This window comes from Geotrypetes seraphini, chromosome 9, assembly GCF_902459505.1.
Source record: "Geotrypetes seraphini chromosome 9, aGeoSer1.1, whole genome shotgun sequence".
In the NCBI taxonomy this organism is placed as follows: Eukaryota; Metazoa; Chordata; class Amphibia; order Gymnophiona; family Dermophiidae; genus Geotrypetes; species Geotrypetes seraphini.
In genome coordinates this window covers 164,331,939-164,356,309 of record NC_047092.1, presented here as the reverse complement: position 1 = coordinate 164,356,309, position 24,371 = coordinate 164,331,939, and the positions used below count along the sequence as shown (strand labels likewise).

The 24,371-nt window shown below is 39.9% G+C and overlaps 2 protein-coding genes across 12 annotated transcripts in view; one reads left to right on the top strand and one right to left on the bottom strand.

Moving 5' to 3' along the window:
• Positions 1–14,054, bottom strand: part of SMC4 (structural maintenance of chromosomes 4) — a 238,359-nt gene extending 224,305 nt beyond the window's left edge. The window contains exons 1-6 of one of the 6 annotated variants that reach the window (XM_033959216.1): positions 13,839–14,054; positions 12,945–13,030; positions 12,558–12,711; positions 11,536–11,714; positions 10,467–10,658; positions 8,299–8,475 (exon numbers count right to left, since the gene is read on the bottom strand). In XM_033959216.1, the coding sequence (XP_033815107.1) occupies positions 8,299–8,475; positions 10,467–10,658; positions 11,536–11,714; positions 12,558–12,687 (678 nt within the window). In that variant the 5' untranslated portion in view covers positions 12,688–12,711; positions 12,945–13,030; positions 13,839–14,054. The remainder of the gene's footprint in view (positions 1–8,298; positions 8,476–10,466; positions 10,659–11,535; positions 11,715–12,557; positions 12,712–12,944; positions 13,031–13,838) is intronic. The other 5 variants (XM_033959220.1, XM_033959214.1, XM_033959215.1 and 2 more) reach the window with 5 other exon arrangements.
• IFT80 (intraflagellar transport 80) overlaps positions 14,003–24,371 on the top strand; it is a 166,646-nt gene continuing 156,277 nt past the window's right edge. For 3 of the 6 annotated variants that reach the window (XR_004540679.1, XM_033959221.1, XM_033959224.1), the window contains exon 1: positions 14,477–14,589. The gene's annotated coding sequence lies outside the window, so the exon portion shown is untranslated. Of the gene's footprint in view, positions 14,126–14,476; positions 14,590–24,371 lie in introns of those variants that run through there. The other 3 variants (XM_033959223.1, XM_033959225.1, XM_033959222.1) reach the window with 3 other exon arrangements.

Here is a 24,371-nt window from a genome sequence, read left to right as displayed (position 1 = left end):
GTGCTGGCCTGCTGCAGGCTGAAGGATTTTTTTTTGGTGGCTCTTCTCACGATCCCCATGGTGGCTGATCCTCCTGTTCAAAGCGGCCTGCTGAGGTTCGCGACCGGCTGTAACGAACCTCGCAGGCCGCTCTCCACATGGTAGCACGTTCCCTCTGACGCGATCGCTCACCCATTAAAATATCCTGATTTTTTATTTTTTTTAATGTAGTGTTTAATATCTTTTAAGAATGAAGGAAACATTAAAAATTAAAAGAAAAAGTGCACATCATGAAAATCTACTTATTTCATACCAAAAGCACAAGTTTATGATATAAACTTTCCATTCATTCAACACAAAAGATGCTCCTTTGCCAGGACAATCACGCATAAAAGATTCCAACAAAAGTCTGCTATCATGTGTGCATCCCATCTTCCTTGTATCTAATTTTCATTGTTTTTATGTCTTGGTGAAATCTTTCACCTTTCTCTTCGCTTAAGTCACCAAGGTTCTCTGGAAAGCCATCAAGTGACTGTGCAGATTATGGACTTTCTTCATGTTGCAGCCAAGCCTGTTGTAATGAAAGAGCATAGCCTCTACTAATTGTGTGTAATTGTCTGCCTTCTTGTTGCCAATAATTTTTTTCACAATAAGAAGAAATGAAGACCAGGCACATGATTTGATTTCATTCATTGATGCTATGAAAATATGGGTCATTTAATAATAATAACTTTATTTTTTCTATACCACCATAATCTTGCAACTTCTAGGCGGTTCACAGTGAAGAGAGCTGTGCAATCAGTGAATACAGAATACAAATGGTGAAGAACATAAGAAGTTGCCTCCGCTGAGTCAGACCATAGGTCCATCCTGCCCAACGGTCCGCTCCCACGGCGGCCCATCAAGCCCATTGCCTGAGCAGTGGACTATATCTATCTATACCCCTCAATCCCTTTTTCTTCTAGGAATCTATCCAAACCTTCTTTGAAACCATTTAATGTGTTCCTGTCTACCACAGCCTCTGGAAGCGCGTTCCATGTATCCACCACCCTCTGAGTGAAGAAGAACTTCCTAGCGTTTGTTCTAAACCTGTCCCCTTTCAATTTCTCTGAGTGCCCCCTTGTACTTGTGTTGCCCCATAATTTGAAAAATCTGTCCCTGTCTACTTTTTCTATGCCCTTCAGGATCTTGAAGGTTTCTATCATGTCTCCTCTAGGTCTCCGCTTTTCCAGGGAGAAAAGTCCTAGCTGCTTTAATCTGTCGGTATATGGGAGATTTTCCATTCCCTTTATCAGTTTAGTCGCTCTTCTCTGTACTCCCTCAAGTACCGCCATGTCCTTCTTGAGGTACGGCGACCAGTACTGGACACAGTACTCCAGATGCGGCCGCACCATTGCACGATACAGCGGCATGATGACTTCCTTCGTCCTGGTCGCGATACCCTTCTTAATGATACCCAACATTCTGTTTGCTTTCCTTGAGGCCGTGGCGCACTGCGCCGATGCCTTCAGTGTTGCGTCTACCATCACTCCCAGGTCTCTTTCCAGGTTACTGAACCCTAGTGGTGTTCCCCCCATTTTGTAAGTGAACATCGGGTTCTTTTTCCCCACTGAACAGTCACTGAACAGTCAGTGAATACAGAATACAATTAGTGAGAATATGCAGAATCAACATGTTGAGTAATAGTTTTTAAAAGGGGGGAGTTGTCTGACTAGGAAATAAATCTATTGAACAGAGCGGTTTTAATTTCTTTCCGAAAAGCGCCATAGGTCGACCTGGCTCTATCGATGAAATTGCCTAGCCAGGTTTGCTGTCTACCAGCTTGAAACTTAAAAGTTCTGTCTAGAAAGGGCCTGTATTTGCAATCAGTGATCTTCGGATAGGCAAAGAGGTTGCGATTTCTGGTTGTCCACGTGGGGGTGTATAGTTCGAAGTGAGGTAAGAGATAGGTGGGGGCCATTCCCCACACCAGTTTATAGCAAAAGCAAGCGAACTTGAATAAAATTTGTGCCTCTATTGGCAACCAGTGTAGCAGTTTGTAGTAGGGACTAATGTAATCGCTTTTCTTTAGTCCGAATATTAAGCGGACGGCCGTGTTTTGCACTATTCTTAATTTTCTCATGGTTTTTTTTTAGGTATACCCACATAAATGATGTTGCAGTAGTCTAGGGTGGATAGAATCAATGACTGTACCAATAATCTGAATGATAGAGGGTCGAAATATTTTTTGATGGTTTTTAACTTCCAAAGTGTGGAGAAGCACTTTTCTGTCAAGGAGTTCGTATGTTCGATCATGGTCAAGTGGGTGTCTAAGGTGACTCCTAATATTTTTATAGTTTTTGATATTGGGTGATCGTGACCATTTAGGTGTATTGATGTTATGGTGATTTTGTCCTTTGGGCTTGCCAAGAAAATTTTTGTCTTTTCTGTGTTTAGTTTCAATTTAAAATTGATAGTCCATTGTTCAATTTCAGTCATGATATGGGAAATGTGCTTTAAAGTTTCATTGGTCACGTTGGTCAGAGGAATTAGGATAGAGATGTCATCAGCATACATATAGTATTTTAGGTTTAGCTTTTGTAATAGGTGACCTGAGGTGTAGATATTAAACATGGTGGGATATAGAGGGGAACCCCGAGGTACTCCCGAACGGCTTTTCCAAGAATTAGAGTATTTCCCTTCGTAGACCACTTGATAAGATCGTTTGGTTAAAAAGCCTTGGAACCAGTTCCAAACTCTTCCCAAGAGACCCATTGCATCTAGGCAATTCAGCATTATTTCATGATCCACTAGGTCAAATGCGCTGCTAAAATCTAGTTGTAAGACCAGAGCGCTGGTACCTTTACTAAAAAGATCGTATAGATGGTTCAGGATAGAGCCTAGGACTGTCTCGGTGCTGAATCCTTTTCTGAAGCCTGATTGGTGTTCATTGAGGAGGTTGAATTTGTCTAGGTGACTTACTTGTTCCATGTTGACTAACCCTTCCAGTAGTTTGGTGAATAAGGGGGTACTCGCTATGGGTCTGTAATTGGACGTCAGTGCGATTGAATTCTTTTGGTCTTTGGGGATGGGTGTGATCAGTATGTGTCCCATTTCCTCATGGTATGTCCCACTTATGAGAATGGTTGTTATCCAGTTAAATAGATCCCTTTTAAATTCAGGTACTGCAACTTTCATGATCTTAGATGGGCATTCATCTAGTAGGCAATTCGATTCGGTGTATTTGGTTCCAATTGGGGGGCTCAAAATTATGACAGAAAGTGAGGTAGATAGGAAAACTCCACAGCAAAAAAAAAATAAAAAAATAAAAAATCGATCTCACTCTTCAAGATTAATGAAGTGGTAGCACTCCGTGCTAACTCTATATGTTGATATATTTCTTTAAATTTCACTGTAAATCAAATAAAAATAATAAAGGATCAACAACATATAGATCTCTTTTTACTTATCCTTTATTGCAGTATCATTTGCTCGCCCATCATTTGCATGCCCCTACGGGACCCGTTTCGCCTAAACAGGCTTTCTCAAGGGTTCAAACAAGGAGCACTTATTTCAGCATCTCTTTCTCTGGGGGCTGGAGCTACACTGTAGCTACTGTAGTGTAGCTCCAGCCCCCAGAGAAAGAGGATGCTGAAATAAGTGCTTCTTGTTTGATCCCTTGAGAAAGCCTGTTTAGGCGAAACGGGTCCCATCGGGGCATGCAAATGATGGGGAGAGCAAATGATACTGCAATAAAGGATAAGTAAAAGTAACAAGAGATCTATATGTTGTTGATCCTTTATTATTTTTATTTGATTTACAGTGAAATTTAAAGTAATATATCAACATATAGAGTTAGCACGGAGTGCTACCACTTCATTAATCTTGAAGAGCGAGATCGATTTTTGCTGTGAGGCTCAAAATGATCCCAGAGCATGTCAACACTAGGCAACCTTTCCTGTGATCTGAATTGGAGTTCGAAATCGGGTGAGGGTGATGGCATTATAGCTCTTAAGTCTAAAATTTTTTTTGCTGAAGTAGCTGGCAAGGGTGTCGACCGATGGTATCTGTTCATTGTTATTTTTCAGGACCCGTGTAATGTCTGTTAGTCTGTTCACTAGTTTAAATAGTTCTCTGCTATTTGTTTTGACTGCTCCTATTTTTTGTGCGTAGTGTTTACAACATTTTTCTTTTCTCGGGGTTTTGTATTTTTTCATTTTTTGTTTCCAGTTTCTTTTATCTTCCTCTTTGTCTGTTTTATAAGTTCTCGTATCTGTGGACCAACGAAAATTCCTGCCTTCAGTTTTTCCATGGTAAGTCCAGGTAACATATGCGCTATGTATTCAATATACAAACTATCTTTATTCAAAGCTTTTACAGATTGTTTCATCAGGCCTAGCAATATAATTCTCTCTCATGCTAACAAAAGGTTCATCGATTACATTTTGTCCTCCAACCATCATATATTCTCTTGGAGGCCAATCTTTTTTTGCCCAATGTTCACATCACATTTGGCTTTACTATCCCAAAGGCATAATCTAAGAAACTAGAGCTGATGCGGTCTATCCAATGCAATTTTCTAAATCAGTGCCCCCAAATAACCCTAGGAAAAGGTCAAAAAACCCTAGGCACCAATAAATTTTTTTTTGGTCTGTGTTATTGGAAGGTGAATTGCAAGTAGTTATGGTCGAGTGCTTGCTGAACTTTATACATAGTTTCTGTCCTCTTTGCAGTAGGGTGAGGTGTTAGAGGTTCTTGTCAAATTGTTGTTGCAGCAAATGATCATGTATAGGTAGTGCCATCAGAATTTTAGGAAATCCTAAATATTCTGAAGGCTTGAAGTACCTGTCTCGTGGATTAAGTTAATCCGTTGTTCATAGGGAAAACTGTTTGTCATCTTTTGTAGAAATATTGGATAGGTTACATCTTGTGGAGGATCTTGGTTTATTGGAATTGGTGAAGATGGATTAGAAAAAATTACTGGAGAGAGAAGTGTGTTTTTGTTTAGTCATTTTCTCTTGAGAGGAGAATTGAGCTGGCTAAGTAACTAGTCCTGCAGAGGTAAATGAGGCCATATAAGGTGATGACGGTTTGAAATAGAGATGGTCAAATGTTGATTTCAGAGCTTGGAAAGCTACCAAGGAGATATAAATCGACAGAGCATATTTTGAAAATTCTACGCAGTGTGTGGATTACTTTACCTGAGATGAAAACCAACGATGACTCAACATCGAAGGAGAGGCTGATGTGCAGGAAGTATCCCAATACTGGGTGCCTGATGAACTGAGGTGTCGATGGTACTTGCATTCTAGGCACTGAGAAGACCTCGATGATTGTGGGTCTGTAAGAATGGCACCGATGTTTATGCCATGATCTTTGATCCCTAAGAGTCTGTACAACCACAATCTTTAAAAAGCTTGCACAGATAAGTGTACAGTTTCCAATGAGCAAGAGTCTTTTTGTAAAAATTTTTGAACATTTTTTGTCAATTTACAAAACATTTAAACTGTTCACAATTTTACCAGTGGCTAGAAAGTGAAGTTCTGTAAAGTAAAATGCAATGACTGGACGGTAAACTCTTGTCCCAAGGGAAGGTATCCACCTCCCCTTCAGAGTTTCACTTCTCTGAGCGTTTTTAGGAGTCATTTGCTCTCTTCCCACTGGTATATAGTATCAATATAGTCAGTCTCCTACTTATTATTTCATCTAATTTACTGACTAGTATTCACATGAGTCCCTGTATGTTTTTCTAACGAAGATGATCTTTGATCCCGGCATGTTGGTGTTCAGCATCAATGTGTCAATGTCTGATAACGTTGAGAACTGCTGCAATTGGATGATTCTACATGATGCCCTGAAGGATTCATATTGTGAGTGTCGTATGGCATTGAAGATTTTGAGGAGACCGTAGCAACTGTCGGCTGAGCTCCTACAACTGAAATTTTCAGTTCCATTTATGGTACCTTATATAACTGCGGGAGAGCCGACTAGCAGTCAGATTAAAACTCTCCAGAAAAGCTCTCAGATACTCCAGAAAAACCATAACACCACTGGTATGGGTGGAGAGAGTCTTGTGCAAATTAGTTGTAACTTTTGCTCTTCTGATTTACTTCATTTTAGTGTAAAGCGAACAGTCAGGAGAATCATGTCAGTATTTTCTACAGATTTTATGCAGGACTATAAAAGAGACATTGTGGTGGAACATGAGGTGCATTTTTTTCTCTTTTTTTAAACTCCTGGTCTTTGTTCCCTACTGAAAACTAGAAGACAGAAAGAGACAAGGGTGTTCTAGCTTCCAACCGCTGTAGCAGTTGAAAAATAACTGACAGGGACAGAACATGGATATCTTCAGGAACCTGCTCCGCATGCTCAGGAACCTTTGTAAAGGGCAATTTGAGCTATTTGACAAAGGCTGCTCATGCCATCAGCTGTGATATCACAATATGTTGTCTATCCTGCTTATCCATGGAGAAGCTATTTTCCCCAGTGACTATCATTTAAATACCACTATGGCAGTACTGATAAATAAAATTCACAAGCTAATATTGTCAGTAAAAATCCATCAGCCATTTGTTTTTTTTGTTTTAAAAGATGGCTGGACTTTGTATAATTCAACCTTCATGTATCAAAATGCAATCTCTAATTCCTAAACAGTGAAGCCACACAGATCTAGTTCATCCTTTTTAATTTTTTACTTATTACCAGTAATAGGACAGTTGAGCCCTACTTTATAAATTACAAATATTGCTGTCATATAGAAATTATGAATCTTTCTGCACCTGGCATTGCTTCCATTATGTTTTTCTTTAATTATATCACGGTATCACAAGCTCTACTTCAGGATGATTTCTCGTTATCCCTCAGGATACTATTAAATGATTTTCACATTAAAATGAGGCAAACCTTCAATGTTACAAACCAAGTTTTAGACAGTACAAAACCATACTGAAATCGAGTAGGAGTTTTAAAACAAGAATATTGCTGCTGACATCCAAACATCTAATCTATTACTGCTGCCATCCAAACTGTAAGAAGGATCTGGACATTGGGCACTCTGCTGTGCAAACTATTTCCTGTCTCAGAGAGAAATTTATCAATTTCCAAGTTACAACTTTATGCATAACATTACAGCTCAACAATTAGCTTGTCTATGTTATCTGGTGTTCATGCATCTTTCTCAACTGATCAGTTTAACAGAAGCTGCAACAGATCATGGGAGTTTAGAGCAATAAGCTGACATGCTTAAAATTTTAACACAAGCAATAAAATGAGAATATGTCCATTAAAAACCAAGTCTAAATACTTGAGATACAATTTAGTAGGAAAAGATTTCTCTGGTATATAGTTTAGTCTATGGTAATTCTGCCTCAAGTTGCTAAACAATGCTGCCTAGTGTAATATTCTAGAAATGTACATCTCTATTGGACTATTACTTTAAAATTAAAAAATAAAGTTTGTTTTAAATCAAAAAGGTTTAGTAAAATACCTAGCACAAAAAATATGCAAGTTATCTAAAACAGTTACTTTTTAATAAGCAGCAGAAAATATATAAATTTTAGAATTTTTTTTTGAATCGCATGCCTTCCTAAAGAAAAGAATGTTTTACCTAACCTGTACATTATACAGTATAGCATAATGGAAAGAATGTCAGGTATGATCATACAAAACTCCTAAATAGACTCCCAACCAAGGTACTACATTTTTATAAATACAATATACATTTTAGTATACTGCAAAAATATCTAGACTAATCTCCACTAGAAACACAACAGAATTTCACCTTGGCTACTTTGTTACTCAGCAGTTTGTAGTTTTGAAAAGTCAAGGATTGAAGGATATATTTAAAACCACCCTATTAGTAAAATGTTACATTTTGTCATTAACCTAATACTTAAAGATGATGCTTATATCCTATTTTAGTAATCTTGAAAGACATAACTACTACATTGATTTAACAAAAGCTGCTGAATTCTTGCCACGCTTAAGCAGCACAACAACATTGGGGTTTAATATTTACTTTACTACACCAATATTTACGTGCTGCTAAGGCGGAACAAGTATAACATCCTCTTATCCTAATATATGAAAATGAATCCAGCAAGAAAATAAAAATCCATAAAAATGATCCTTAATGTAATAAAGTATAAGAACTAAGGGATTTACTTGCTTCTTTTCCTTAAAGTTCCAAAGCAGCAAATAATGATTAGCATTTTTGTTACAGTATGCAAACCATGATGTGCTGCTATAGTATTTTTAAGGTCCTTTGACACAGGATACCTAAGTTAAAGAATCATAATATGTAAGAAGTTACATGAGTTAGATGTTTGTCTAAACACTTACTTGTAAAATTAGGAACCTGTTATGGTCTAAATCAATTCCATGGCTACGCAGCAGGATTCCAACATCTTTAAAAGTGGCTTTCTTTCCACTTATATAATAAGAAGAAGAATTGTCTTTATTGGCTGTTCTGGATACACAGAATGTGCTGTTAGGAATAACTTCATAATCATCACCTTCCTGTTTTGGTGAACAGAGCGAATCAGTCAACTTAGCATACTTAAATTTTGATTTTAGGAACAGTTTAATATGCAGTCTTAATAAAGATTTTATATCATGGCACCTAATTCCCAGTTCTAATGATGTTTTCTTCTACAGCTTAGAATTATTTCAAGTCTACTGGTCTAGAATCTTTGCCTTCAAAGTTTAGAAATAAAGGCCAAATAGATACATTATCTGGGAAAATGCTCTAAGAATTCTTTTTGTTTTTTTTAATTCAAGTGTGGATATTTAGTACCTGAAATTGTTCTAATTCATTGGGAGAGTGTTTTAGGGCATCAATAGAAAATCCAAGACTGAGAAGTTTTAGCACACCTGAGATTTTCTTTTCAAGTCAGAAACAACTAAATATATTCATATGTCAAATACATTTATGTACATTATGTTATCTGCGACAAGGAGTCTGGTACTACTAAATATACATATATAGGCTTTTAAATGAGCTAGTAAGTGATCATTTTTAGTAAGATAGCGTACTGTAAAATGTATGTCATTACTTTTGGGCATGAGGACTATTTCCACATACTATTATAATTTTCTTACCACCTAAATATTTTTATTTAAACAAATATTTAGCAACCACAACTGTCATTATCCAGTCATACTAATATCTACACTTTCAATTTCAGACCATATCTATTGTAGTTGAGCACAATTGAACCAATGTTATAGTCAAGTCACTACACACAAAATGTATTTCTCATATCAGAGTTAACGTATATTCTTACTATACTGTAAAAGTTTTATAAAATTAAAAATCAATGCACACTATCTACAGTACATTGAATTATCAACCTTTTTGCTAAGTATTCACTAAACAAGTTCACTAAAATAAAAATTTACATAAAATCAGTAAAGACACTATATATTTTGGTTAAGAGAAGGGCACATTTTCATAGATATATTATTCATTCTTGGCAGTTAAAAGGATGACCTATATTTTTCAAAATGTTAAGGTAAAATCCAGAAACCCCAAGGTATGTCAAAAATTCAGCAGCAGACATTTTAAGAACATATCTTGGAAAAGTAACAGCCGAGGGGAGATATATAATTGAAGTCTACAAAATCCTGAGTGGTGTAGAACGGGTACAAGTGGATCGATATTTTACTTCATCAAAAATTACAAAGATTAGGGGCTCCTTTTACGAAGCCGCATTAGCGGTTTAACACTCGTAATAGTGCGTGCTAATTTGCTGGCCGCGCTAGCCGCTACCGCCTCCTCTTGAGCAGGCGGTAGTTTCTCGGCTAGCGCAGGGGTTAGCGCATGCTAAAAATGTGCGTGCGATAAAGCCGCTAACATGGCTTCGTAAAAGGAGCCCTAGGAGACACTCAAAGTTACATGGAAATAGAAGGAAATATTTTTCACTCAGATAATTGTTAAGCTCTGGAACGTATTCCAGAGGATGTGATAGGAGCGGTTAATGTAGCTGGTTTTAAAAAAGGGTTTGACAAGTTCCTGCAGGAAAAGTCCATAGTCTGCTATTGAGATAGACATGGGGAATACTACTGCTTGCTCTGGATCAATAGCATGAAATGTTGCTACTATTTGCGTTTTGTCAGGTACTTGTGACCTGGATTGGCCACCGTGAGGACGGGATACCTGGATGGACCATTGGTCTGACCCAGTAAAGCTCTTCTTGTTCTTATTTGAATAAACTTAAAAAAAAAAAAAATTTAATTCACTTTAGGCTATTTGGGCAGAATCACACAAAATATTAATACCACTCCACTTTCAAAAGCTAAAAAAGAAAAATCTATTTTTTTAGGATATAGCATAAATGCCCATCAATAAAAAAATTGATATAAATTAGAACATAAAACTAAATAAAAATATGCTTTCAACTAAATTATTCCAGTGACAATTTAATCCATAAATTAAATTTAACATATATCTTAAACACACTATAAAAATTGACATGCAACTTGTGGTTTTCTTATATTAAGAAACTTACCTTATCAATTATCTTTTGGAAATGAACCTCTACAGTACAATTCTGAATGTCCTTGTGTTCATCAGAATTATGAATCAGAACTGATAGTTTCTTTGACCTTATCTTTTGGGCTCGGTACCCAAATACAAAAAGCATGGAATCAATTACATTGGATTTTCCACTGCCATTTGGGCCAATAATACATGAAAAACGCTAAGTGGAGAAAAGTAGAACAAAGCTAATAGTAATAGGCATTCAATAAGTAAAATTTAATAAGTACACTATTTTAATTGCAGAGAATTTGTAATATTTAAGAGTAGAGACTCATATACTGAAGGTCTGTCCCATTTTGAGCCTACGATGAAAAATGCTTAATAGAAAAGGCCCTAAATGATAAGATTTTTTTTAATTCCCCTGCTTGACAATAACAAAAAAAATATTTAACATTTTAGGCAGAATAAGCAATGCCTTGCAGCTTTAAAATAAGGTTATAATTAACCACACATGAATGATATTATGTATCAAAAATTTTTGCAGAGGTTGATATTAACTTGCAAATTTAACCCTTTCACAATGTTACAAATCAAATATCTGAAAAAAATAAAATAAAGATAAAACTGTGAAAATATACAAAGTTCCCCAATGCTTATAAAAGGATAATCTAAACAAACAAAATGGTAGAGAAACATTTTAGTGTCAAACTACTTCCTTGACACATAACATGAAATTTAGTTATAGGTAATCTATATGTTTACAACCTCAGATTTTCATTTTGTAGTCTCATATGCCTACAGCCTCAGCATCCTGAGGTTGTGGGTTCAAACCCCACTGCTCACTGAACAAGTCATTTAATCCTCCACTGCCCCAGGTACATTGTGAGCCCACTGGGACAGATAGAGAAAAATGTTTGAATACCTGTATGTAAACTGCTGCGAGTGTGCTTGTATTAACTACAAAGCGGCAGTATACAAGTCCCAATCCCTTTCCCCTGTTTAAAGAACTCATGGGTCATCATTGTGCCTTATATGGTAAAAGCCCACAAATAATTTAACATTAAAAAAGTATTTAAAAGAATTAAGAGATAAGATACCTTATGAAAAGGTCCTAGAATCTGCACCCCTGCATAGGACTTGAAGTTCTGGTTTACAATATGAGTTATCATGAGACGAGGAGCTCCAGCTTCATTGGTCATTGCTGGAGGTGGGGGAGGAGGGATGCCACTCAAAATATCTTCTAAACTTCTATTATCAAGTATTTCACTGGGACCTTCTACAGAATTCCCCCACCACAAAAAAAAGCATACCAATTAGTAAAACTGAAGTAGTGCCAAGTCATTAAGACCCCCCCAAAAGATTTCATGACCAAATACAGCTCAGTTTCATGATAGTTTTGAGAAGAATAGTAATTATATTAGCCTTGTGATTAACTATTTTAAATAACTACTACCAGGCATTTGTTTCAAAAATATTTTTTTGTAAACAATGGTGTCTTAAACAGTACCAGTTCCTAAAACAGTATACAAATAGTTCAGGAAATTTCAGTAACTGATCAGTCATAAAAGGTAACAGAAATTAAGCAAACTAAGAAACCTACATGGTTTTCTAAGCTAAACCCAATAGGGTAGCCATAGTGTTTTAGATAAGTTCTCCCCTTCACTAAAAACAAGCAATATTAAATATTTAACTACAGTATCATGTTAAAAATCTTTTTTGCTTTAAGGCAACAAGTCTCCCCCCCCACACCTCGAGTTTCCAGAACAGAAAAGACGATTTCACAGGCCAACAGTGTAAAATCCAAAATTAAAGTATTTAATAGTTACAGAAACAACCCCTAAAACTGTCAAGCCACTAACAATAAAAAGTCAGAAATAAACTGTCAATCTACAGCCTTAAAATGCCAACTAAATTTATGCTTAAAGTACAGTGAGGGAAGACTTTTTCCAGCAGTCTTTTTGTTTACGTCATCTTCATAGCGGATTTATCAACCAAACAAAAGGCTAGGGAAGTATTTATTATAAGGAGCAAAAATGAAGCTGAACTACGAATTTTAATTTGAAATTCAACAATTCTGGCAGTAATCCATACATGAAAGCCACCATTCTTTCCCTCGTACCTTGTGACAGAGCTGCTTCATTCTCAATAGTGTTGACGTCTACCTCCATTTCCAACTCTTTGGACTCATCTGGGGGCTGCCTGCCTCGGCCTTTCGCTGCAGTAGACGTTTTGGTCCTCTTGAGCGGCATGATTACTTTTAGACCCTCCCCCCACAAGAGAGAAATTTCATGAATAAAATGCAAAATCTAGCTAAATTCACTACAGGTTAGTACAACTACGTCTGAATGAATCAGGATACAGCTCGACTTTTTATTTTTTACAGAATCTAGAAAAGAATAAAACCTTACTTTCCTACAGGAAATTAAAGTCACCTGAATAAAACTCATTTTTGCAAAAATATAGTAAGCATAAAAAGTTGTAATGATTAGATTGACCAAAAGCATACCTATGGAGAGAAGAGTGCGCAATTTACTGGAACCCACCAACTTAGTCTAAAGGCTGCTCGAGGGCTGCACTGCCTGTCATATCCCCCTGTGTCAAATTAGAAGGCACATGGAACAGATTACAAGGAATAACCCAGAACTTCCAGCTAAATTACTTTCAAATAATGTAATCCCTATAGTAATATGCAAATCGTCATAGTTAAAAAAAACCCCAAAAACTATGTACAGTACTTGGGAAAAAATTCAGATTCCAGCTCACGCTTACAAATTATCATTTTGTAAAATATACAAGTACTGTAGTGGTTCTATATCATCTCGGCACAACCACCAAAATCTGACGCCCCTGATGCAAAAGGTTTATCTGCAGAATCATTTTTAAGTTCAAAAATGGGATGAAAAACTAGAAAAGTTGATTAAAAAAAATAAATAAAAATGCCTAAACAAACCAAGCAGAGTCCAAGAACCCACCCCCCCCCCCAAAAAAAAAATAAAATAAAATAAACCCATCCTGTATGCACAAATACAAGTCGGATAAAGTGAAAGTATTTTAAGAATTGAGCATAGCTCTCGGGATACCATTAGAACAGCCTTACAGCAGCCAATCTGACAAAGTAAAGATGCTACACCGAAGCAAACTCGAAAGTATGAGAAAAGAGCAAAATCTGCTTTTTGCAAAATAAGATATTACAGGACTAAAACATGAAAACCCATTTTTGCAACAATTCCAACAACTTAACCGATCTGGCTTGACCTCTTGACAAATTTAGCACTACTTCCTTGGAAACTTGTTTACAATCTTTTTACTGTTCTCTTTATTCAACCTACTCTTGATAAAATAAAATAAAAATAAGGACAAAAACCACTTTCAAAACACATGACTCCATCACAGACTTTACCTGAGCGTCTTAGGAATTTTTTCTCTACTTCTCGACAGCGTCTAGCACCTTCCCTCTCTAACTTTAAATAAATAAATTAGAAAATTAACAAGAACACAACCAATCCTCAGCAGCAGCCCCTGCTACCAGCTCGGCTGCTCTACTCGAAAATGGCGCCCAAAATCCAAACTCGAACCGAAATTCGTTACAAACGCGCAGAGCAATCTGGGAACGGCCTTAGATTTGAAAAAAAAAGTGCTTGGACAGCTGCCATCTTTTTGCTCTGAGGTTGAGGCCCTGAGTTTGCGGTAACCCAGTTATACCTTTTTATTTCACGTCTTTAGAACAGTGTCATAAAGCTTAGTAGTATTGTGAGTTTGTCAACAATACAAATAAAATGTCATTTTTATTGGTAAACTCTTGTCTTTTGTTTTTGTCTAGAGGACCGGGTTACCCGGTGACAGACGGCGAAACAGGGCGTGGCATTAAACAGAGTAGTTTTAGTGACGGGGAAATAAGGGCTCCTTTTTCATAAAAACGAAAATAGAAATGATTATGGAAATGTTTGAAACATGGCTTGGTACGTACTCAATAATTGTTAAAAAAAAAAATCTGTGAACGAATTTTGTTATTCGATATAGTCAAGTGTGTGATAGGAAGGGAAGTCTCGCGAGAAGTAACTATAGCGACAAAGCACAGCCAAGTTCCTGGTAACGTTTACTCTTGCAACGGGGAGAAAATACTGTATAGACTAGAAGAGAGTTTGAGTTGCGTGAGTATTTTTCTGTTACACATACGTGCTTGCGTACATACATTAGGAAAGCAATTGTGTTAATAAACAGTTTATGTGTTCTGATGCACAGGAGCTTGCTTAGCTGTCAAGAATGCAGCCAGCGATGGTGTTAGTAGTTCAGGTGATTGGTTTTCAAGTTCAGCAAAGACTATTCAACAATATTCTAACGTCTGTGTTCAAAGACTTAGTGTTTTGGTGGAGGCCGCCTCCCAAATGTTTCAGATTCTAATGCTGAATTGCTCCCCATCTCTCGCTGTTAATACCGCACCTCCTACCAGTAAGCAGGCAAAAAAAAAACCCACCCCAAATCGATGTTTTCAGTATTCCTTCCCTTAACATTAAAAAAATAAAAAAATCACCTATTATGTCGGTTAAACTCACGCATCCATTCTTGAAAATCATCCAAGAAGAGGATCGTTTTGTTCTTGCCTACCTTACCCAGTGGAAAGCTCCTAGTTTGAATAGCAGCAGCCTTTTAGAGTAATTTTACCACAGGATATACAATATAGTACATGCCTTTTCAGTATTCCAGAGGAGTACTCGAGTATTTTCCCCAGTGGGTGTGGAAATCATGAGAAGTAATCAAAAAAGATTAGGAAAACATTCCGATGTTTGATAGTTAAAATTTAATGGAAAAAAAAAAAAAGTCAATCAATTTGTACCTTTGCTTAATCTTTGTAAACAGCATAGAACTTCATGGTATTGCGGTATATAAGCTGTTATTATTATTATTATTAAATGAAGCACATTGAGTGTAGAAACCCAAGAGTTGTGATTATTGCAGTTTTTCAAGGCTTGCTGCATCCATAAAAACATAAGAATAGCTTTACTGGGTCAGACCAATGGTCCATCTATCCCAGAGGTGTCAAAGTCCCTCCTCGAGGGCCACAATCCAGTTGGGTTTTCAGGATTTCCCCAATGAATATGCATGAGATCTATTAGCATACAATGAAAGCAATGCATGTAAATAGATCTCATGCATATTCATTGGGGAAATCCAGAAAACACAACTGGATTGCGGCCCTCGGGGAGGGACTTTGACATCCCTGATCTGTCCCAATAGCCTGTCCTCATGGTGGCCAATCCAGGTCACTAGTACCTGGTAAAAACCCAAATAGTAGCAACATTCCATGCTGCCGATCCAGGGCAAGCAGTGGCTTCTCCCATGTCTGTTTCAATAACAGACTATGGATTTTTTCTCCAGGAAATTGTCCAAACCTTTCTTAAAACTAGCTACTGTATTTTTTGCTCCATAAGATGCACTTTTGCCCCCCCCCCCCAAAAAAAAAAAGTGGGTGGAAATGTAGGTGCATCTTATGGAGCGAATATAACACACACATACACACCCCCAGTACCTTTTTTAAAATTCCAGCGGTCCAGCGCTGTATTGGCAGGAGCTCTCTACATTCCTGCCCCTCGCTGGACAGCTGCCTCCGAGTCCTCATCTCTTGCGGCAGAGCGGCTCACAAGGCAGGCATGAGATTTTTGTGCTTCTGCCTGACCCCGTGCTGCTTCATGAATGACTGCCATCAGTTCTCGTGGGACTCGCGAGAACTGATGGCAGCCATTCAGGGAGTGGCGCAGGACCAGGCAGCAGCGCAAAAAGCTTGCGCCTGCCTTGTGCGCCGCTCTGCCGCAAGAGATGAGGACTCGGAGGCAGCCGTCCAGCGAGGGAAGGGCAGTAGTTCGGAGAGCTCTGGCCAATACAGTGCTGGACCGCCGGAATTTTTTTAAAAAAGTACAGGGGGGAGGGGGGACCCCTGCATGCCTGCCACTAGGCTTGCGCGCCCTGTCCCGGCCTGTTACTAGACCTGCCCTGTGACCTGTCCCGGCCTATCACTAAACCACCAGAGGGGGGACAGGGTACATCATTTGGGTTCAGAATTTTTTTTTCTTGCTTTTCCTTCTCTACAGGTAGGTGCATCTTATAGAGTGAAAAATACAGTACATTAACCGCTCTTATTGCAACCTCTGGCATTTTGTCCAGAGCTTAACTATTCTGTTAGTGAAAAACTATTTCCCTGTAACTTCATCGAATGTCCCCTAGTCTTTGTAATTTTTGATGGAGTAAAAAATTGATCCACTTGTACCCATTCTACATCACTCAGGATTTTGTAGACTTCAATCATATCTCCCTTCAGCCATCTCTTTTCCAAGCTGAAGAACCTTAACCTTTTTTGTCTTTCCTTATATGAGAGGAATTCCATCCCCTTTATCATCTTGCTATTCATGATGACTGATACCTATCCAGACATGGTGTGACCTGGAAAATTGCAACAATCATGACACCAGCAGTGCATACCTAAGAGGACCAAAATAATTGTATTTGCTAGGGGGTGAGAGGTTGATAGCGCAGACCAGGAGAGGGACCTTGAGGTGATAGTGCCAGAGGATCTTAAGGCAGTGAAACAATGTAACAAGGTGGTAGCTGTAGTGAGAAGGATGCAAGGCTGCATAGAGAGAGAGATGTATCAAGTAGAAGAAAGGTATTAGTGTCTCTGTACAAGCTGTTGGTGAGATACAATTTGGAGTACTGTTTTCCGTTTTGGATGTCAGTCCGCTGCTAATAAAACTACACTACTGCCAGTCAAGTATAGAATTCAATTTAAGATTGCATGTATGGTTCACAGGGCTATAAATGGAGAAAACTCAACTGGACTAACTTCAGCCATCCAAGTTTCACACTCCTGTAACTCAAGAATGACTCTATGCTATAAATTACCTTTCCACGTCAAATTCGGAAGAAATCACTCTTTGAATCCACCTTCGAGTTTCAAGGTCCCAAAATTTGGAACTGCCTCCCGACCTGTTTACCCTGTCAGACCTCCTTTTATCTTCAATTTAGGAAGGTTTTAAAAATGCATCTATTTTCATTATAGTCTTGCTATATTTCATACTGAGGGACTGTGGCATGAAGACAGTTGTAGGTTAGTAATAGGAATTTGAACTGTAGGTGGAGACGGATAGGGAGCCAGTGAGGTGACTTGAGGAAAGGGTTAAGGTGAGTGTAGCTAGGTTGGCAGTAGATAAGTCGTGCGGCTGAATTTTGCACCGATTGCAGGGGGAGAGGCGGTTCAGAGGGAGATCTTTTAAAAGTAAGTTGCAGTAGTTTTAAACATGAGGTTACGAGAATGTGGACGAGAGTCCGGGTAGTGTGCTTAGCAGTGGCGTACCAAGGTGGGGGGCGGTTGGTCCTCCCCGGGTGCAGACCATAAGGGGGTGCTTCCGGGGTTGGCATCATTGTCTAGGAACTTCACTGCTCTGCCAGCATCTGGCCTTCCTCTCTGCCAGGTCCTGCCTTTGCGAAAGCAGGAGGAAGAGCCAGTGCCAGCAGAGCAGCGAGTTAAGGCTGCCGACAATGAGAGAACTCTGAACAGAATTCTTGTGTCCCACTGGGGTCTTCCACTGCCACGTCAATGATGATGTGGCAGAAAGAAGCCTTGGCTGAGTAGGCCGCAAATAAATCTCACAGTGGGGGTCAGTCAGGTCCGGTGGTGCTATACAAGGATAGAAGGGAGGGATGGAAAGCTGCTGCACAGGGGGGAGAGAGGAAGACTTGCTGGACATGGAGTGGAGAAGAGGAAGGGAGTACAATAAAGAGGTACAAAGGGATGAGAGGGAGAAATCCTGCATATGATGGAGGGGAGGGAGATATGTATGGAGAAGAGAGACAGAGAAATGTTGGACATAGGTTGGAGGGCAGAGAGAGATGGTGCATGGGAAGAGAGAAAAGAATGTTGCACATGATAATGGAGGGGAGGAAGGGGGGAGATGCTGCATGGAGGGGAATAGAGATGTTTGACTCAGGGCACAAGGCAGGGAGGGAGATGATAGACAGTGGGAAAGAAACAGAAATGTTGACTGTGGCAAGGAAAGGAAAGGCCCAGAGCTGGAAGATGGATGATGAGCATAGAGAAAGAAGAAAACGTAAAATGAGTAAGAGATCCTGGTGAGCAAGTTAACAGAATACAAACAGAACCTAGGACCAACATGATTTGAATATTGAAAAGACCAGACAATAAAAGATAGAAAAAATAATTTTATTTTCTATTTTGTGATTACAATATAATAATAATAATAACTTTATTTTTCTATACTGCCACAATCTTGCGACTTCTAGGCGGTTCACAAAGAAGAAGAGCTGTACAATCAGCGAATTACAGTAGATGAATACAAGGTGGTTGAAAGGAAAATTATACATAGGTTGAATTATAAGAAATTAACTATTTTACATCTTACAATTGAAAATAGTCGGACACCAGCGAATATCAGGATACAATTATGAAGAGGGAATTTTAGCAGACAGGGAATATGGATACCTAGTGTGAGGAAGAAATTCAGGATAATGTGTGGAAGTTATGTTCGCGGGAGAGTGTCTGGCTAGGACAAGAATTTCTTAAGCAAAATGGTCTTTAGTTCTTTCCGGAAGATGCTGTAGGTCAACCTAGCGGTATCGATGAGATAGCCTAGCCATGATTGCTGTCTACCAACTTGGAACTTGAAAGTTCTGTCCAGGAAGGTTCGATATCTGCAGCCAGCGATTTTCGGGTATGCAAACAGGTTGTGGTTTCTGGTAGATCTAATGGGGGAATAGAATTCGAAGTGAGGTAGAAGGTAATTGGGGGCCATTCCCCAGATTAATTTATAGCAAAAGCAGGAGAACTTGAATATAATTCTTTCTTCGATTGGTAACCAGTGCAGCCGTTTGTAGAAGGGACTAACATGATCACTTTTCTTTAGTCCGAATATTAAACGGACGGCCGTGTTTTGAACTATTCGCAGTTTTCTTATGTTTATTTTAGGTATCCCCAAGTAGATGATGTTACAATAGTCCAGGGTGGATAGAATCAGTGACTGTACCAGTAATCTGAAGGATAGAGGGTCGAAATATTTTTTTATGGTTTTCAGTTTCCAAAGAGTGGAGAAGCATTTTTTTGTCACCGAGTTTATATGATCGGTCATGGTTAATTTGGTATCTAGAGTGACTCCTAATATTCTTATAGTTTTTAATATTGGGTGGTCCTGGCCGTTTATTTGTATTGCTGTTGTGGTGATTTTTTCCTTTGGGTTAGCCAGGAAAATTTTTGTTTTTTTCTGAGTTTGTGGTCCATTGTTCAATTTCTGTCATAATGAAGGAGATGTGTTTGGATGTGGCATTCGTCACATTTGTTATTGGAATTAATATAGAGATGTCATCTGTGTAAATGTAATATATTAGATTTAACTTTTGCAGTAGGGAGGAGATATATATGTTGAACAAGGTGAGAGATAATGGGGAGCCTTGAGGAACTCCCGAGGGGCTTTTCCAGGATTCCGAGTAATTCCCATCGTTGACCACTTGATATGATCGTTTAGTTAAGAAGCCTTGAAACCAGGTCCACATACTTCCCGATATTCCCATTGCATCTAGACACGTGAGCATTATTTCATGGTCCACTAGGTCAAAAGCGCTACTAAAGTCTAATTGTAAGATCAGGGCGCTGGTGCCATGACTGAAGAGATTGTATAGGTGATTAAGGAGAGAGCCAAGGACTGTCTCAGTGCTGAATCCTTTTCTAAAACCTGATTGATGGTCATATATCAGATTTGAAACGTATATCCTGCCAGAGCTGGTGTTAGACAGCAATCGAGAGCTAGGACCTAATAGAGAGAGGAAAAGGTTTGGGTTTTTTTTGTTTACAGGCAGTTCCTGGTTTAAGTACGCCCGACTTATGTCAAACTCGTACTTGCGAACTGGGGGCTTGCCTCTCCCTTTCTGTGCCTCTTCTTTCTTGCCTCTCCCTTTCTCGCCTCTTCTTTCTCCCTTTCTGTCAAAATGCAACCCTCCTCCCTGTCGCACTTCGCAAAGCCATGGCTGCTGGTTCCTGCACACGGCTTGCAGCTGACCCAGAAGCCTTCCCTCACTCACAGCTGACCTAGAAGTGAGGAAAGGCTTCTGGGTCAGCCACTAGCTGCGTACAGGAACCAGCAGCCGCGGCTTTACAAAGTGCAACTGGGAGGAGAGAGACAGCCAGAGTAGGTAAACACCCACAAATTTGGTATGCTGAATGGAGGGAAAGATGAGGGGCACGTTGGGACACCAAAGGGAGGAGGAGGGGCATGTTTGACAGGGAGGAAGGAAGAAGGGCCACATTGGCACAGGAAGGGAAAGGCAGAATCGCATTGGGACACAGAAGGAAGGGAGAGAGCACAAACTTTGGACAAAGGAGGGAGGGAGCATGAACATAGTAACATAGTAGATGACGGCAGATAAAGACCCGAATGGTCCATCCAGTCTGCCCAACCTGATTCAATTTAAATTTTTAATTTTTTCTTCTTAGCTATTTCTGGGCAAGAATCCAAAGCTCTACCCGGTACTGTGCTTGGGTTCCAACTGCCAAAATCTCTGTTAAGACTTACTCCAGCCCATCTACACCCTCCCAGCCATTGAAGCCCTCCCCTGCCCATCCTCCACCAAACGGACATACACAGACACAGACCGTGCAAGTCTGCCCAGTAACTGGCCTAGTTCAATATTTAATATTATTTTCTGATTCTAAATCTTCTGTGTTCATCCCACGCTTCTTTGAACTCAGTCACAGTTTTACTCTCCACCACCTCTCTCGGGAGTGCATTCCAGGCATCCACTACCCTCTCCGTAAAGTAGAATTTCCTAACATTGCCCCTGAATCTACCACTCCTCAACCTCAAATTATGTCCTCTGGTTTTACCATTTTCCTTTCTCTGGAAAAGATTTTGTTCTACGTTAATACCCTTCAAGTATTTGAACGTCTGAATCATATCTCCCCTGTCTCTCCTTTCCTCTAGGGCGGGGGTCGGCAACCCGCGGCTTCAGAGCCGCATGCGGCTCTTTTTCACCTTTGCCGCGACTCCGGTAGTGTGGCCCACAGAACTCCCACGGGGATGAAAACAGCCTACCTAAATTCTGGCGATGCAGGCATGCAGCTTACAAGTCCGGCGTCGCGGCAGGAAATAGCCATGCTGAGCAGTGAGCTCAGCACGTACACAGATGAAAGCCTTGCTTGCTGATTAGTCCGGCGGCCCCGCCCCGCCGTGCCGCCGGACCAATCAGCAAGCAAGGCTTTCATCTGTGTACGTGCTGAGCTCACTGCTCAGCATGGCTATTTCCTGCCACGACGCCGGACTTGTAAGCTGCATGCCTGCATCGCCAGAATTTAGGTAGGCTGTTTTCATCCCCGTGGGAGTCTCTCTCGTGTGCTATGGCTCTAAGTCAGTCCCGCTTGTTTCAACTTCTTTTTCCACAAAAGCGAGACTCGTAGAGGGAAGGCCTCAATGTCGGCAGCTTGTCTTGATCACCGCTGCTGACGAATTGCTGAAGAGAGCCGCAGAGCAGGGGGGTGTTGCCAGGTGCAGGTAGAAGGGAGAGGGCCAGATGCAGGACTCGTGGGTGAGGAAGGAGAAGAGATAGAGAAAGAGAGAGGGGAGGGAAACAAAAGGAAATATTTCATACTGGGCTGGGCCGGAGTGGAGGGAGGGTGGAAAGATTCTAGCTACAGGGTACAGTAACAAAGGAAAAGGGAGGGAAAGCTGAAAATGGAGATAGTGACACAAAGAAGAGAAAGGGTAAGCAGGACCTACTGAATAAGGATAGAGATACAGAGGGGACATGAAGAGGAGGTGCTTATTGGCCCAGTAATGGTGGTGATCTGTGATTTTTAGCAGTACAGTGGTATTGCGGCAGAAACGCCGAACAATTTTCACAAAGGTTGCAGGTAAAGGAAGGGGAAGAGGTTCAGGAGGAAAAATCCCATTAACCAGCTAAATTAAATATTTTAATTAGCTATTAATGTGCAAAAATATATTTTACATTGTTAAGTGAAAAAGTCCTTTTTTTCTTCAGATTGACAGCTAACTGCATGATCCTGTATATAGCATTAAGATAAGAAACAATATATGCAGTGTTAGATTTGTTTTATAATGGTTTTGCGGATCCAAGTTTTTTTTTCTTTTCGAAAACGGGTCCAAGTGGCTCTTTATGTCTTAAAGGTTGCAGACCCCTGCTCTAGTGTATACATATTCAGGGCTTCCAGTCTCTCCTCATACGTCTTCTGGCGCAAGCCTCCTATCATTTTCGTCGCCCTCCTCTGGACCGCCTCAATTCGTCTTACGTCTTTCGCCAGATACGGTCTCCAAAACTGAACACAATACTCCAAGTGGGGCCTCACCAATGACCTGTACAGGGGCATCAACACCTTCTTCCTTCTACTGACTACGCCTCTCTTTATACAGCCCAGCATCCTTCTGGCAGCAGCCACTGCCTTGTCACACTGTTTTTTCGCCTTTAGATCTTCGGACACTATCACCCCAAGGTCCCTCTCCCCGTCCGTGCATATCAGCTTCTCTCCTCCCAGCATATACGGTTCCTTCCTATTATTAATCCCCAGATGCATTACTCTGCATTTCTTTGCATTGAATTTTAGTTGCCAGGCATTAGACCATTCATCTAACTTTTGCAGATCCTTTTTCATATTTTCCACTCCCTCTTCGGTGTCTACTCTGTTACAAATCTTGGTATCATCTGCAAAAAGGCATACTTTTCCTTCTAACCCTTCAGCAATGTCACTCACATACATATTGAACAGGATTGGCCCCAGCACCGAACCCTGAGGGACTCCACTAGTCACCTTTCCTTCCTTCGAGCGACTTCCATTAACCACCACACTCTGGCGTCTGTCCGACAGCCAGTTTCTGACCTAGTTCACCACTTTGGGTCCTAACTTCAGCCCTTCAAGTTTGTTCAACAGCCTCCTATGAGGAACTGTATCAAAGGCTTTGCTGAAATCCAAGTAAATTACATCTAGCATATGTCCTTGATCCAGCTGTCTGGTCACCCAATCAAAAAATTCAGTCAGGTTCGTTTGGCACGATTTACCTTTTGTAAAGCCATGTTGCCTCGGATCCTGTAACCCATTAGATTCAAGGAAGTACACTATCCTTTCTTTCAGCAACACTTCCATTATTTTTCCAACAACTGAAGTGAGGCTCACTGGCCTGTAGTTTCCTGCTTCATACCTGTGACCACTTTTATGAATAGGGACCACATCCGCTCTCCTCCAATCCCCAGGAATCACTCCCGTCTCCAGAGATTTGTTGAACAAGTCTTTAATAGGTCTCATCAGAACCTCTCTGAGCTCCCTTAGTATCCTGGGATGGATCCCGTCTGGTCCCATTGCTTTGTCCACCTTCAGTTTTTCAAGTTGCTCATAAACACCCTCCTCCGTGAACGGCGCAGAATCTACTCCATTTTCTCGTGTAACTTTGCCAGACAATCTCAGTCCTTCTCCAGGATTTTCTTCTGTGAACACAGAAGAAAATTTGTTTAGCACATTTGCTTTCTCCTCATCACTTTCCACATATTTGTTCCCAGCATCTTTTAGCCTAGCAATTCCATTTTTTATCTTCCTCCTTTCACTAATATATCTGAAAAAATTTTTATCTCCCTTTTTTACATTTTTAGCCATTTGTTCTTCCGCCTGTGCCTTCGCCAAACGTATCTCTCTCTTGGCTTCTTTCAGTTTCACCCTGTAGTCCTTTCTGCTCTCCTCTTCTTGGGTTTTTTTATATTTCATGAGCGCCAACTCTTTCGCCTTTATTTTCTCAGCCACTAGGTTGGAGAACCATATCGGCTTCCTTTTTCTCTTGTTTTTATTGATTTTCTTCACATAAAGGTCCGTAGCCATTTTTATCGCTCCTTTCAGCTTAGACCACTGTCTTTCCACTTCTCTTATGTCCTCCCATCC